The sequence below is a fragment of the Apostichopus japonicus genome, chromosome 5 (genome assembly GCF_037975245.1).
Source record: "Apostichopus japonicus isolate 1M-3 chromosome 5, ASM3797524v1, whole genome shotgun sequence".
Taxonomy (NCBI): Eukaryota; Metazoa; Echinodermata; class Holothuroidea; order Aspidochirotida; family Stichopodidae; genus Apostichopus; species Apostichopus japonicus.
Genome location: NC_092565.1, coordinates 21,269,835 through 21,285,371, shown reverse-complemented (window position 1 = coordinate 21,285,371; position 15,537 = coordinate 21,269,835). Strand labels below are relative to the sequence as shown.

Below are 15,537 nucleotides of genomic sequence, written 5' to 3'. Positions count from 1 at the left end.
AACAGTTCAAAAGTAGATCACTGACAAAGAGTTGACACTCTCTAACCTTTGACATCTCCGCTTACCTTTCTTTGCTTCTGTCTTTGCCGTTTGGCTGCTTTGCTGCTGCTGCTCTTGGCTTTGGGCTTCTCACCGTTGATGTAAGAGACTAGAGCTTCCAAGTTTTCCTTATTGAGTGGAATGGATGGGTTCCTGGGCTGATCCATGCTGACCGGACTGTGAGTGTGGGACGGCGACTCATCCTTGGGATGTTGCTGAATCCAGAAATGATACAAAAGTTAGCAATGTGTCAGATAAACACAGCTGGGAAGAAGCTTACAACACAAAAGAATCCAACCAAACCAATATATATCAATAGACTGTCAATCTCTAGACAAAGATGCAATCAGTGGAGGACAGGTTCAGCCCTCAGACCTTGCAGATTGAATCAAATTTTAATACTTACTGATCGACCATCGATTGGTGAAAAAAAATCAAATCTATGTCAGTTTCTCAGTGCATTAAAATAATAATAGATCCTTCTCTGAGTAACACACAGTGGGGATGGGGGAAGTGCCGACCAAACTCACGAAACTGCTCATTAAAGGAAAAGGGGATTGAAGCCAACATACCTGTCTCTCTCGTAATTTCAGCCTTAGTCTTTCCCTCATTTCTGGATAATTTCGACTCATTGGTGCCAGCGCAGGCTGAGGATGGAGACAAAATGTTAACAGCCTTGATAGATTCATAAAATTTGATACAGAACAAAAAACAAATTCAACCACTCAAGTGTTGATGTACTCCTAAACAACACCCTCCCTTTAAGAAAAAAAAGGGGAGGGGAAGAGAAGATCACACCTCTGCAGAGTTCATATTCAGTCTTTGGGGAATTTAATTTATTCACTGTTCACATAAATCAGTATTTTCAGGGTATTATACTATCACGACTGCACACAGCCAGTTGGGGCAATTTTCCAATGCTAATACCACTCTATACTGTTCTCTGCTATCATGCTTCAAATCACTCACAATTACAGTATGAACAGTTCCTAAACTTTACCTCATATAAATAGAATATTCTTTCTGCCCATACTGTCAATACAAGTGATTTGAAGCATGGCATTAATGTGGGGGTTTATGCAAAAGTAAAAAATACATAAATAAATAGTCTCAACTGGGTGCTGCACCTGAATCTTACATTTGAATAACAAAACAACACAGTAAGATTGCACAAAGTTTTCAGTCAATGTAATCGGTATTCCATACGTCTATACTAGTCTTCCAATATTCATGGGAAACACCAAGGAAAAACTCATTATTTAGTGTGTCTTTTTTTCTTGTTTGTTACCCCTCTCCCCAGCACCCCCTCCCCTTCCCCATCCTGCACAAATGAGCCTCTGTAAATCACTGACGTTACAGCTTACCAACTTTCTGTAACTTCCAACAATGCTCAAACTCCACCACCACCACTTTTCAAAGACACTGTATTAAAACTAAATCCAAACATGATCTCACCCCGCCATGTCCAAACACCTCGCAGTAACAGCAGCCACAATGTTTGGAGTCTCTCTCTCGACTGGACGAAGTGGTTGAGCTGCTATGATCGTCGCTGTTCCCACAGAGATCATCATCGTTAAAGTTATGTGTGTCGCAGTCGGGATCACTGAGAGAGGGGGGGGGAGGAAAGAATGGACGACATGAAAATGAAAAAAAACTACGACAGACTCGGCATTAATTTCATCAACTACACAAACAGGGAAATGTAAAAGACATTTAGAGGTTAGAATATGCTATTTATCTATCTATCTAATGCAGACAGAAACCCAACTACCTTCTTTAAATCATTTGATAGAGAGATCTCTGGTGAACAATTCCACCAAACAGCTAAGAAATAACTTACTTTTCTTTGGGAGATATCCTATGCTTAAAAAAATCTTGAAACCAGCTAGACAAATTGCCAACATGATCTGAAAACCGTGACTCTCTCTTTGTTTTGCTGTTACATATTTTTAAGTCATGTTACAAACTTCAACAGTTTAGACCTCAACATTTTCAAAACCCACCTCAATTAAATAAAATAGAAATCAGTGACATGTTTGGAACTTACCTACAAACACTGGCTGAAGTTGAAGTACTACCTGCTGTGTGAACCGGATCCACTGCACTCCCCACAGATGGGACCATTCCTGGCTGGTTATGAAGGGCACACACTGATTGCTGGTGAATATCAGGACTAAATTCAGCTGCAGCGGTGAAATACAATGAAATATCAAATAGTAAAGATAAAACAGAAACATTGCATAGTTCCAAATGATCTACAACAATAGGAATGTAAAGAAATGGCTTACAAAACAATCGGTTACTCCGAGACTGAAGTTAAAAGAGAGTCAAAAAACCTGACTGTTTCACAAGTTCAAATAGGGTGGTTGCGCATTTTCAGTACTTTTCAAATTTTCACTGCTTCGTCCAAACAGATATTCTCTTATTACGTGGCTGTCAAACCAATTTTGGATGAAAGTTCTTTCTTGGAGTTGGATTTTTCCAAAAATGTCAAGGGCATAGCTACTTAGTCGCAAAAGTTGCTTCAACTTACGCATTTGCATACAGGATAAGTTGCATCCCCGATCCTGGTGGTACCGGTCTAAATCCCCGTACCCCTTCTTCTTTTTGCAACTGCTCTGATGCTGTACGTGCTGATGCAAAGGCGTCTGAGATGAAGGCGTCGTCAACGACTGACCATTTATGGGATCTACTAATGAGGCCCGCTTCAACGAACCAAATGCCTGAGGATCTGTTGCTTGGAGATTTCCTAAGAGGGGACTCATGGGCTGGACCAACGGTTGCTGGGTAGCCGACAGAGTGGCAGCAGCAGCTGATATGGTCCCATGATGGGGGTATGCATGTCCTATAGCTGAGGATGAGGAGGAGGAGGGACTTGGAATTCTTTGAGTCTGGGTCAAGTGCTTTGGACAACAATCAGATGGATGAGTACTTGTGACAGGGCCCAGTGTCCCATTCTGCTGCTGCTGGGCCATAAATTGCTGCCTGGCCCAGGCATCTACAGAGAACTGAGCAGGATTGTAGAGGCCCATATTGTCTCTTGTTCCTTGACTGCTACAAACAACTTTGGACAAACTTGAGCCTGTTTCTTCCTCCTGGTCTTTAGTATGACTCTTCCCAACAACAGAAGAGCTCGGAAAGGCTGATTTATCCAGCTTGGAGTTGGTCTGAAGGGCGTCATTGACGCTCTGAAATAAGTCTGGGTGGTCATAATTTCGTGGGTAGAGGCTCATTTTGGCGTTCTCGTATACATTGACTTTACCACTGCTGCTGAGGTGCAACGGCGATGTGTCCACCAACTGGAATGGCTGTGGCTGCATGCTGGTAGCCGGTTTTTGTGAGGAGAAGTTATACAAATGCGGGTGGATGAGGGGATGCTTAGCGGTAATGCCATGGTGGCTAAGGTCCAACGGTTGGTGATTGGTCAAATTGGGGTAGAATAAATATGGCGACGTTGTCCGGAGGTCATTAGGGGTGAGGTTAGCACTTGTGTCGGTCGTACTGGTACCAATAGCAGAAGCTGGGGGCAGCTTAGCACTTTGCATAGCAGAAGTAATACAGGCGTGACATTCACAAGTCTGGTTACTCTGGTAGGCTGAATCTCCCTATAGAAGAAGAAATATGAAAAATAGTTTTAAAATTACAAACAATGTGTAAGGAAAGAATATCTTCAATTGAGCCTCTTTGATAAAATTGTTAGAAAATTAAAACAGAAAATAATATATATATATGTATGTATATGTATGTATATCAATATATATATATGTATATATATATCTATATATATTTGAAATTGCAATGAGTTGGAAAGTACAGAACAGTGCAAAAACATCCAGCCTCAACCAAGATTTGAACCCGGGCCTCACGTTTTATATGCTACTTACGCTATGGACACTGATTGTATGTCGGGAGGTTCGAAACCAGTAAGGAAGGCCGTCATTCCACTTAAGGTGTTTGCCACCAATATCGAACAAAGCTAGTTCTGTTTTGCTGACATATTTTGCCTTACTTTAGAGATCAAACATGATGCCAACCAACTTGAAAATCATTTGTGAGTCCTAACGCCGGATCTCCAAAGAGATACTTTGAACAGAACGCTATTCATTACAAGGGAAATTGACAACCAAGGCAAATGATTATATACATATTTCAAACGGTCATGAGTTAGATAATCCAGAACAGAGCCCCCTCCCTTAACTGTGAAGGTGTAAGTGGGGTCTCCCTTTCATATTCTCTGTTTTCATGCCTATCTGGAGCCTCATAGTTTTACCTTACTGCTGCTGGAACTGTTGGATAGCTTTTCGCTAGCGGTGTTCCGATTTCGTTTATTGTAGTTACAGCCCTCTGATTCTTCGTCATCGTCTTCGTCGTACCCTGCATCCTGCGAAGCCGCGTCGTGCGATGACTCAGAGGTCAGGTCGTCTGAATCGATGGAATCACACGGACTGCACATACTGCAATGATCAAACACAAATTTCAATGAGTGCTCTGCAGGCAAACCGTCTTCCACACTACCATCAATTGAGGGAGAGTCCACGATAAATTGAAATCATTTACTATCCACTACGAAAACGCATGTGTAGACACTTTGACTGGCAGAATGAGAAGGAAGGGCAACGACCGGAGGAGCCATTCGTTGAGGGTGCACAGTGTTAAAAGATTACCAGGGCATACTAGGCACGGTAGAATGAGGTGCTAAGGTTGTGAGGAGACAGGTAAGCGAGGAGCGAAGTAAATACATGAAGTCCTAGCTCTGTCAGAACTTTATAGTTAATTATGGAAAATTGAACAAGATTATGAGTGTATTTTGCTTTAAAGCCAACTATCATATCATTTTGTGTTAAGAGACAGGAGAACATTTGGAATACTTTTACAAGCATTATAAAAAGGACGGATTTTTTTAAAACTTTGTTCGTTCACCCCATGACCAAAGAACACACTCAACACTGCTTGGTCCATTGACATTAGAGCAGGTTGCAAGGAGGTGGTGACCAGTCACAAGAGGGAGGTCAGTGTCAAAAGGTCATCAGGTCACTCAAAACAAGGTAGAGCAGCAGCAGTGCAGCTGTTATGAGGTGACAAGTAAGTGAGGAAGTGAAATAAAAAGGAGGAAATAAAAACCCTCACCCTGGATCAATGCATCTGCCTCTTGAAAAGATAGGAACCATTTCTTCACTGTCGTCGTCTTGTGATGAACTCGGGGAAGACAAGTTTGGCGGTTGGATGGATTGTAGAAAGTTGTAATCCTCCTCCAGCGCTACCAGCTGAGGTGGAATTAGACCCTCGTCGAGATTGTTGTAAAGAGCGTTCTGATGTGGAATTCTGCCAGTCTGATATAAGCATCTGAAAGAATTTTTAAGGCGATTTTTTAGTGATCGAGTCGCAAACAATCGGCAGTCCGAGAAAACAGGAAATGACTGGAAGGTGGGGATGTCGCTTGCACAACCCTTGTAGAGATTTCAAGATTACCATATAGATAGGGTTTTAAAATTCTAATGTTAAGGGAGAAGGCTTAACAATTTAACAATCCCCTTTCCTGCATTTGCATTCACCCTACTGCATTCACCACCTTCTCCACCCGCCCCCCCCCTCACCCACCCACAGTGAGATTTTAATTGTGTAAAATCCTGAAGTGAAATCAGTTCCATTCCTTTCTGGAAATTACTGCAAATTGGTCCATATGGAAATAACACTATCCAGCTGTATTGTGGTTGTAAAATTTAAGTGATTAGTTTTCCAAACATACCAAGATTTGCTCAAAATAAGTTTGCAACTGATCAAATTAATACAGGTTACTATAGCTCTTTCAAAATTTAACTAATTTTTTTTAATTCTTTGACATGAGAAAGTTGGTTCAATCAAACTGTATTGCGACAAGATTTTGTGTAAATTAAGATGACCTTATTGACCAAAACACAGCTGAAAACGCTATTTTTAACACTTTCATCATTGGGTTAGTTTTTACACTAATTAGGAAAACATCATGGACCACCCAGTTGGGACAATGTTTTCTATACTGTAGTGTCATATCCCGCGTCAGAGCACTCGTATTGTCAGTATGAGTATGAATATCATGTTTCTATCAGATCAAGGTTAGGAACTGTTTGTACTGTCAATACCAGTGCTCTGAGAGCATGATATTGATGTGCAGTTTAGACAGGTATTAGCATATAGGAAATTGTCCCAATTGGCTGCATGGACAACCTTCTTCATGAATAATCATATAATCATTGATTAATATTCATGAATTAGATCCAACTCACTTTGCTTTACAGTTACATGGTGCAAGGTCACCTGTCTCCTTGCTTGCATCGTTTTGAGAACACCTTTTGTCTCCGTGATAACAGTGTGAGGAATGGGTTTTAGTGTCCCCAGACAGAGGAGGAAAGGGAGGAAATTTGAAGTCCCAATTGGTTTTCTGTTGAGCTAAAAGTTCTCTGGTTCGACTGACTTCCTGTGAAAGTTAAGATAAAACAAGTGAAAAATGACTAATAGAATTCTGTTCGTTTAAAAGCGTAGGCTAAGTTAGGAATTTATAAACTATAGCTTGTTAGTTAATGCATATTTTATTCAAAACATGATGCGAATTGATTACAAAATGAAACTTAACATGAGACAAACAAAATATATACTAAAAAAGGTTTTAAGTTAAGGTACACCATGAAATACTAATGAAATACACTGGGTGGAAATGTACATGTGCAGGCCCTTTTAGCACCATTCAGCTTCCCAAATAAAATTTGTTCTGAAAGATTTTTGTCTTTATGGGAGTTGTCATTAAAAAGCATTTTTATCATACAAAGTAATTATGGCATTGGCAATCATAATAATATTTCATTAATATTAAGGGCATTGTGGTCAAGTGGTTAAGGTAGTGGACTTGTGATCTAAGCATTACAGGTTCGAGCCCTGGTGTATAAATGGGGACTTGCGAAGTGACTTGTAAATATACTTGCGTGCGCCGGTTTGTGGCTGCACCCTATGGGAAGTCCCCCAGGGGACACGTGGCTGTGGTGCACTGTGGTGCCCCAGGAGAGATTGTTTGAATTGTGCACACTTTGGTGTGTAGGTGTGACACGTTACCAATGACCAGGGTTAAGTACAGCGCGGCGAGACTTCATTGTAAGTTGTGCTATATAAGAACTGTTAACTATTATTATTATTAATACTCATGGATAGAGAGTTCTTACCCTTTTTTCAACATAACTCTCTATGAGCTGCTGGTGTTCTCTCCATGACTCGGAGAGGTCTGTCATCTCATCGCTGAAGACAAAATACCTGGAAAGAAGAGAAGCGATGCCTTACACCTCAAATCAGGAGGAATTCATGCAAACTTGGAATCACTAATTGATCAACAGCAGGATGTCTGTCACGGTCATCGTCAATGACGTTTGAATTAATCAGCTCGGCAACAACCTTTCTCCTTTCTCAAGAGGCTAAAGAATTTTCACAGGATGCTGAGACAATTGTGCTTCAGCCTTAAAAGCAGGCGACAATTGTATATATATAAACAATTCACATTTATATCAATCAAACTGGATTGTACACTGAGAGCTTTCGAATCTTCACCCATTAGCTGCAGCTAGGTAATTCTGAGTATCCTGTTATGTTTAGTTATTAATAAGACAGTTGGATCAGGTTTCTAACAACATGAGATCCAAACTTCCAAAATGAGAGGGCAGGAGTGGGGGAGGGGGTAGTGCAAAAACAAGCCTTTTTGCAATCACAATTGTTTCTTCCTTTAATCTAAACCATGCTATGAAAAAAAACAGAACTTGGGGGTGGGGAAGGGGTAAGATGTTCATCTGAGAAGTTAAAATGGTACCTTTGACAAAGCTTAGCAAATGACTCCTCAGAGTGGTAGGATTCTTTCTGGCTGCCCTGTTGAAGGTATTTCAGTAGTTGACTGAGCTTGTTATGCAGCTCTGGTTCCAAGTACACCATGGAATGAAATAAGTGCTTGTTATGGAGAACCCACGTCAAGTTGAACTTACTCAAGTGTTCCTTTTCCTGTAAATTTAAACAAATAACAAATGTTACAGATAGTCAACAGTTAAGTTCAAATCCTTAACATGTGCAAGGGTCAGGGGTGGAGTGCTGGGGGAGGGGGATGAGGGGGAAGAGGAGGAGGATACCGCTGGGTAGGTGTTCCTTTCTAGCGAGAGGATCTTTCATGACAGGGTTAGAGTCGAGTAGTGACCCTGCAAACAAACCTTGCTGTGCTCGAGTAGACACATGGACAACTTTGCCATGGAAACACTCACCAGTTTGTCTAAGACTGTACTGAGGGTTTTTGAGGCAGATATTAGGGATGTATATTCTTCCATGAGCATGGTCATAAACTGCCTGGCCAAGGGTGGACTCTTGTACCCCTCACTGAGCCTTTTAAGGAGCCTCTCCTTAACCTCTTTGACAAAGTCTTCAACTTCTATTTCAAGCCTCAGAAAGAGTTGGTGAGGGTCATGAGCACACAGCCTTTGGACCAGCTCTGCAATGCGAGGCAGGCACAATTTTGTGCTACTGGCCTCATCTGTGAAGGTAAAAAAAATGAAAAAGATTTACAACTGGCAACAATTTTTCGGAATACAGAGTAACCAGTTGAAATGTCGTCAAAATGAAACATTTTCTTTTTTCAGGTGCAGCCATGCAGGGTAAGGAAACCTCCTACTGTTTGATTAAATACAAATGTTTGTTGAATTCTCATAAAACCAATGAACATTTAACTGGACCTTAAGGTACAACTGAATTTAACCTTCTCAAAAGTTTGAATTAAAGCTAGAAATTGAGACAGCAATGTTGACCAGTCTACACTCAGAGAGGAAACAAACTGTTTATGCCACAATGGCAAGTGCAGTCTATACTCAAAGGGGCAACAAACTGTTTATGCCACTATGGCAAAGTGCAGTCTACACTAAAAGGGGCACCAAAGTGTTAATGCCACTATGGCATAGTGCAGTCTACACTCAAAGGGGCACCAAACTGTTAATGCCACTATGGCAAAGTGTAGTCTACACTAAAATGGGCAACAAACTGTTAATGCCACTATGGCATAGTGCAGTCTACACTCAAAGGGGCACCAAACTGTTAATGCCACTATGGCAAAGTGCAGTCTACACTCAAAGGGGCACCAAACTGTTAATGCCACTATGGCATAGTGCAGTCTACACTCAAAGGGGCACCAAACTGTTTATGCCACTATGGTAAAGTGCAGTCTACACTCAAAGGGGCATCAAACTGTTTATGCCACTATGGCAAAGTGCAGTCTACACTCAAAGGGGCATCAAACTGTTTATGCCACTATGGCAAAGTGCAGTCTACACTCAAAGGGGCACCAAACTGTTTATGCCACTATGGCAAAGTGCAGTCTACATTAAAAGGGGCACCAAACTGTTTATGCCACTATGGCAAAATTTTCCTAATGGCACAAGAAATCATTGGTTGGATTTAATAAGATTGCTAAACTGGACATACAGTAGGTACTTTTGTTTACCTTTCTAGGACCTCCTTCTTCACAATTTGTGTACCTCAAAGCTCAAACTGTCCTAACCTTTCCCCTGTCTTAGCTTTCAGTAGATTAAGGACTAAATAAACACAGACCATGGACTTACAAGATAACCCAAATAGTTGCTATGACCATAGAGTCAGTGTAAGGGTATCATTGAGACAGCAGCAAATTGAATGTTTTTGCCAACCCTGATTAGCTTTCAAATTCCTTGCATTTTTTTTCATTTCTTCTTTTTTCAAGAAACGAGACCTTTGCTTCAGTTTTCCACTTTATCTCTACTGTTTAGGTTTATAGGAAAATTGTTACAGTATACAGTAGTGTAAATCTTGCTGGCATCAAACATTATTACATTACTAAAGGGACAGCACACATTAACTTCCTGAAAGTTAAATTTGGCATTCCATTACATTTCAAGTGTCACGCTAAATGACATCCATCCAAAGATTTCGACTCAAGACAAGAACATAATCTGTCACACAACACAAAGACTGCTAGCACAGAGAAGTGGAATACAAAACGAGACGAGACTTTAACAGGCATGACAGGCTCATTTTTGCAACACTATTAGAGACAGCTTCTTCTACGGGCTACACTAATGAAATCCGGTGAACGCTAATGTCAGGAACGCCAATCTTTGATTACTTATTCCACCAGAGCTTTTCCTTTTCTGCTCGCCTCCTTTTGTCACTTTCGCAAAAAAACACTCAGGTAAAATTTATACAAGCATCCCCATACTGTACATGACAATACACTTAGGGGGTGAAGGTACTAAACAAAGTCGGAGAGAATAAATTACTGTACACCAAATCATGCCGAAAAATGCCACTGACTAAGATGCTGAAGAAGGAGAATGCAAAGCAATTCGTGAACCTTGCATTTTTATTCTCACTCTTTGATGATAAAGAACAATTTGTAATTGTTATGGATACTCCAAACACTAAATTATAGCACTGTATATACAAGGAATATCCAGAGAGGGGTTTGATTGGCCGATGAGTACCGCTCTTGCACAGGGATATATGGTTATTGTTTTTGTTTCCTTTTAATGCTTGTTTGTTCATGAAAGTACAACTAAAAATGGATACACTTTGCCTTATTATTTTCTCACAAAACTGTCTACAGGATGCAAAAGAAATAAAACTGATCGGTCAAAATATCTGGTATTCATATCTCTTTGGGGGGGGGACAACTGTTTTGTCAACAACTGATGTAGGGTGTGGCACTGAGGTAGAAAACGTGGTATAAAGCAAAAAAGGGACTCAGACTACTTCAAGTTATCCAACCCCTGTCACTACCCAATTGGTCACCACATGTGACACAAAAGGACAGACAACAGAGGGAGGGGTTTGTCATAAATAACCCTTATCTGACCCCTGTGCAATCACTGTCCATGCTCTATGAGACTTGAATAAGGTGGTTGGGTTTCTTTACTAAATAAAAACCTACAAGCTACAGCATAAAATTCATTGGTCTTGATTTGCCGTATGAACGCTGGCAGTCCAAAATTCTACCAAATGAATGATACTTACACACAACATATTTATCTTAATGTAATCGCTTCTCAAAACACAATATTATCATCCCCCACCCCCCCCCCCCCATTTTGAAACTTTTTTCGGGTGTTCGAGAAAACAATACCCGCAGTAATATTATGAAGAGATAAACTGTCAGAACTGGAAGCAAATTAATCACTTTCTGTGAAAAGCTAATTAGTTCCTGACAAAGTGGGAAATTGTATTCTGTCTAGTACTGTAATCTGATCAGATTTGTCTCGCAATAAAAGGTTGAAAGACCTACAACTTGTCCTACATCAATGTCTCTTTTTCTGGTATTATGTCTCTTTTTTCTCTTTTTCTGGTATAAATGCAGATAACTAAGAGCTGCACGGTAACTTGATGTCCTTCACCGTGTCACTCGAGCTGCAAATCTGGAAATTTGCTTTATTCATGTCAGTATGATATTTTCTACTACAATTAAACATTTTTTCTTCCCAATTATTATTAAAGGTGCCAAGGTCATTTATAAAAGAGCTGGCATTGTAACCTCGTTTATACAAATGGGTTCTGTTCTACTTGATTTACTTATTTAAGCAGGGTCCACAGGTTTGATCCCAATTCCAATGTTGCAATCTTTTCCATAACTGGTTGCTTTTCATAATCTCAACCATTTTTTTTCTCTTTTTGTCAAAATGGTTTCATTGGCCAATAGTTTGCCTCAATAACAATTTTAGCCCTGATTCTTATATGCAAAGTAGGGTAGGCCCCTGCTATGATAATGTGGTTGCTCTAGGTCAACTGTAGATGTTTGTTCTCAAAATCGGTAGATTTTCTCGACATTTCAAAAGAATTTCAACATGTTAAAAGTAACAAAATAGCTTCTTACCAATTTTTTTCCTCTTCAATATGGTGTGACGAATCGGCACTGGAAATTGCAAATAAATCAGTTCCTCATAGCTAGTTAGTTTGCAAACATTTCCTGTGATGGAATGTTGGAAATACACACTCTCTTCCCATTTGACATTAATGTATCGTCGTGCTTATTGCTTATCATGATTCATAACTGAACTGAACCATACCCTCGAGGCCCTCCTTCAATTATTTCCCTCTGGAATAGACGTACCTGCTAGTGCAGTGCCTGCCTCGAGATAGACACATCTGACCATGTGACTCAACTCCGACCAGCACCCAGCCAACTTTATCTTGGCTTTCTCTTCCTCGGCGATGATCATTTTTTGCTCTTTGCATTTCACACACGAACAGGGTTCCTCTGATGCTGCCTTACGTCCACCGATGCCGTCCCCGGAGGGGAGGCCCATGTACCCGTCCATCGGTGGTATGAGTGGCAGATTTGATGAAGCAAAGACATCTTGCGGCTGTGGTGAAAACAAAGATTTAACCATTTCTCTGACCTGCTGTATCGTTATGCAATATTTTTTTCAGAGGCCTAGATAACAAGTCATTGAAAGAAAATGACATTACAGATGAAGGATATCTCTTAATGATAAGAAAAGCTTTAAAATAAACAAAAACATTTAGGAGTGTATCATGTCAAGGGCAAGAGGGGGGGGGGAGGGAGGGAGGGCGGCTGGAGTACAAGTTTGGCCATTTTTTTTTAATGCTATCAAGAGGTGAAATGAAACTGATTCTCCTTTCTGTTCACATCAAATTGAGAATCAACAAACTCATGATGAGATCTGTTCGGCACCACCACATACAAATGCAAGAATGCACCTCTCTCTGTCAGGCACACACACACACACACACACACTCACATACATATAGACAACCATGCCATCATGATGGGAAAAAGGTACATTTGTTACTACTTAACCAGCAATTGTAATGAGGAGGGAAAACTCAAGATGATAGAATTTGTTTCAAGGCAAGTGCCCACTGATTAATGAACACCAACAAGAGGCATTCACCTTCAACGCACATCAAAACAGAACTCTTGTACTGTACAGCAATGCCCCAAACATAAATTTGTTTCGTCAAAAACTGATGTAGGGTGGCACTGAGGTAGAAAACGTGGTATAAAGCAAAAAAGGGACTCAGACTGCTTCAAGTTATCCAACCCCTGTCACTACCCAATTGGTCACCACACGTGACACAAAAGGACAGACAACAGAGGGAGGGGTTTGTCATAAATAACCCTTATCTGACCCCTGTGCAATCATCACTGTCCATGCTCTATGAGACTTGAATAAGGTGGTTGGGTTTCTTTACTAAATAAAAACCTACAAGCTACAGCATAAAATTCATTGGTCTTTATTTGCCGTATGAACGCTGGCAGTCCAAAATGGGATATAAAGATAATTACACTAAGTAACAGTTAACATACAGTTTCCGGGCCAAGCCACTTTGTGGACTATAGAGAATATGGACATTAAAATATGACTTTATACGTTATATTTTCATTTTTTCCACCAAGAGTCATTCACCTTCAACGCACATCAAAACAGAACTCTTGTTTGGAACGGCAAACAATACACTGTACATACTGTACATCAATGCCCCAAACATAAATAATAATAAGAATAATCATTCTTCTTTCTTTCTTTAAAATCATTTCATTTTCTCTTAGTTATTAAACCTTTTCCATGCGCATTGTGGATTCTGTTTGCTCATCAATTGCTTTGCGACGTATGTGCCGTAGACGATCTGCTTTTCCCCAGAACATTTTTATTTGCTTTTACAAAAAGACGCAAAATTTTGTCCGCCATCTATAGTTCACTCGTTTGAAAGTTCAATCGATTAATAAACATGGAATTCATAGAACGGTGCAACGCTGCTGTGAATAATGTACAAAAGAGGGTGAATGTATGGAAGAGAATTAGGGACCCCAATTAATGTCTACTTATGCAACAGGCCTCGCTTTATGTCAACGCAACGATTTACTTCCCCTACGATCAACGTTGACGGTCAGACTGAACTACCGACAACATGAAATTTAGAAATGTGGTTGTAATATTCCAAGGCAGGTGGACAGCAATGCATATGGGGGCCTTACATGCAGTGTATATATGTAGATCTACAGCATGTATTCACAGGTTACAGGATTGTGAACGAAAAAGCTTCCCATGGATGGTAAAAAGTTTGGCAGTTAGGCTTCATTCTTAAATTTGCAGAGAATCCAGGAAATGATTAATAAAGATTAATAAAGACAAAGTAAAAAACTGGCATATCAGCAAAGATGTTTACCTACGTAAAATAGCTTTATCTGTAGATTTCAGATGTTAATATGTTTTTAAGTTTTAATATTAAAATGGATTATTAATTTGGGGAAAAAATGTATAATGACGTAAATTGATTTTCTTTTGGCAATTTCTCAAAGGTGATTCACAGCTTATGACTTTCTTGGAGCAACTAAATGAGATTGAAACCATCAGCTCCCTATGCTGAAGAGAAATGAATTCAACATAGGGTTAACGATGACTACTTACAGAGCTCTACATACTGTAGGCTGCTAACTAAATTGATTCAACTTTTTGCTGACATTTTATACAGCTTTTGTATCTTTTTATATTATTTTATACCAGCATAGAATGTTTGGAGATCAGCGTAATACAACCAACTACAGTACTACTACTACGTATACAGCAAGGCTGTCATCCGCTGTGTTGACCATACATAATAGAGTGCGGATATCGGCATTATACAACAAAATTTCAAAACTTCAAGTCCAAATTCAAATTATGCCAAACTGCAGAGCTTTTAACCAATTATCATAGAAATAGAAGCATTCAAAATTTTTCACAATCAGATTTTGAAATATTAAGCTTCCCGCACACACTACTTAGACATGGAAGTGGCGTTTTTGTAAAGCAATTTTGTCATTTCTCATGGTGTTCCGTTGTGCAATACCAAAATGAATTATTCCGTCTATAGGTAAAGCGCATTGTCCCTCTGCGCAGAGAGCAGCTGTTCATTGTAACCAGACTGTAACTGCCTGTCCTATAGGAGACATACAAAGCCATTATCCCTTGATTAATTTGACTCACTTAGCAGCTGAGAGAGAAAGATACAGCTCAAGGCTGACATGGTTTTTTTCCCCCCTTGTTAATATTCTAAAATTCACAAAACTCTATATTCAAGGTTTGATTGAGATAAAAAAAAATTTTTTTTTTTTTGTAAAGGACAATGGGAATTACCACGCTGGAAGTGGTAACATGGTCGAGAACACACTGCAGGTCCACAAGGTAATTTTGGTTACTCAGAAATCTAGATTAGTCTGAAATAAATCCTGCCTGCCTGTCTGAATGTTCGATAAGAGAGAGAGAGCAGCTTCCCTGAGGCTAGCATGATGAAGCTAGCATGAGACCAGGGGAAACATTATAACGGCATGTCAACTTACCAGGGAAGGTGAATCGTATGTCTTTGAATTTCGTTCTTCCTCCTCCACATTCTGTCTGCACTCCGGACACAGCCAAAGGGGCATCTGTTGGAGAGAGGGATAAAGAGTCCATTAGTTGACGTTACTAATTCACAGAGAAA

At 40.0% G+C, this 15,537-nt stretch overlaps 1 protein-coding gene across 1 annotated transcript in view; it reads right to left on the bottom strand.

Annotated features, from left to right (window-relative positions):
- LOC139968011 (uncharacterized) overlaps positions 1-15,537 on the bottom strand; it is a 39,486-nt gene that overhangs the window by 5,708 nt on the left and 18,241 nt on the right. The window contains exons 4-16 of the mRNA XM_071972283.1: positions 15,398-15,481; positions 12,164-12,416; positions 8,304-8,569; positions 7,865-8,049; positions 7,230-7,317; positions 6,303-6,493; positions 5,167-5,382; positions 4,310-4,493; positions 2,573-3,644; positions 2,087-2,222; positions 1,495-1,642; positions 612-686; positions 66-254 (exon numbers count right to left, since the gene is read on the bottom strand). Coding sequence (XP_071828384.1) covers positions 66-254; positions 612-686; positions 1,495-1,642; positions 2,087-2,222; positions 2,573-3,644; positions 4,310-4,493; positions 5,167-5,382; positions 6,303-6,493; positions 7,230-7,317; positions 7,865-8,049; positions 8,304-8,569; positions 12,164-12,416; positions 15,398-15,481 — 3,087 coding nt within the window. The remainder of the gene's footprint in view (positions 1-65; positions 255-611; positions 687-1,494; positions 1,643-2,086; positions 2,223-2,572; positions 3,645-4,309; positions 4,494-5,166; positions 5,383-6,302; positions 6,494-7,229; positions 7,318-7,864; positions 8,050-8,303; positions 8,570-12,163; positions 12,417-15,397; positions 15,482-15,537) is intronic.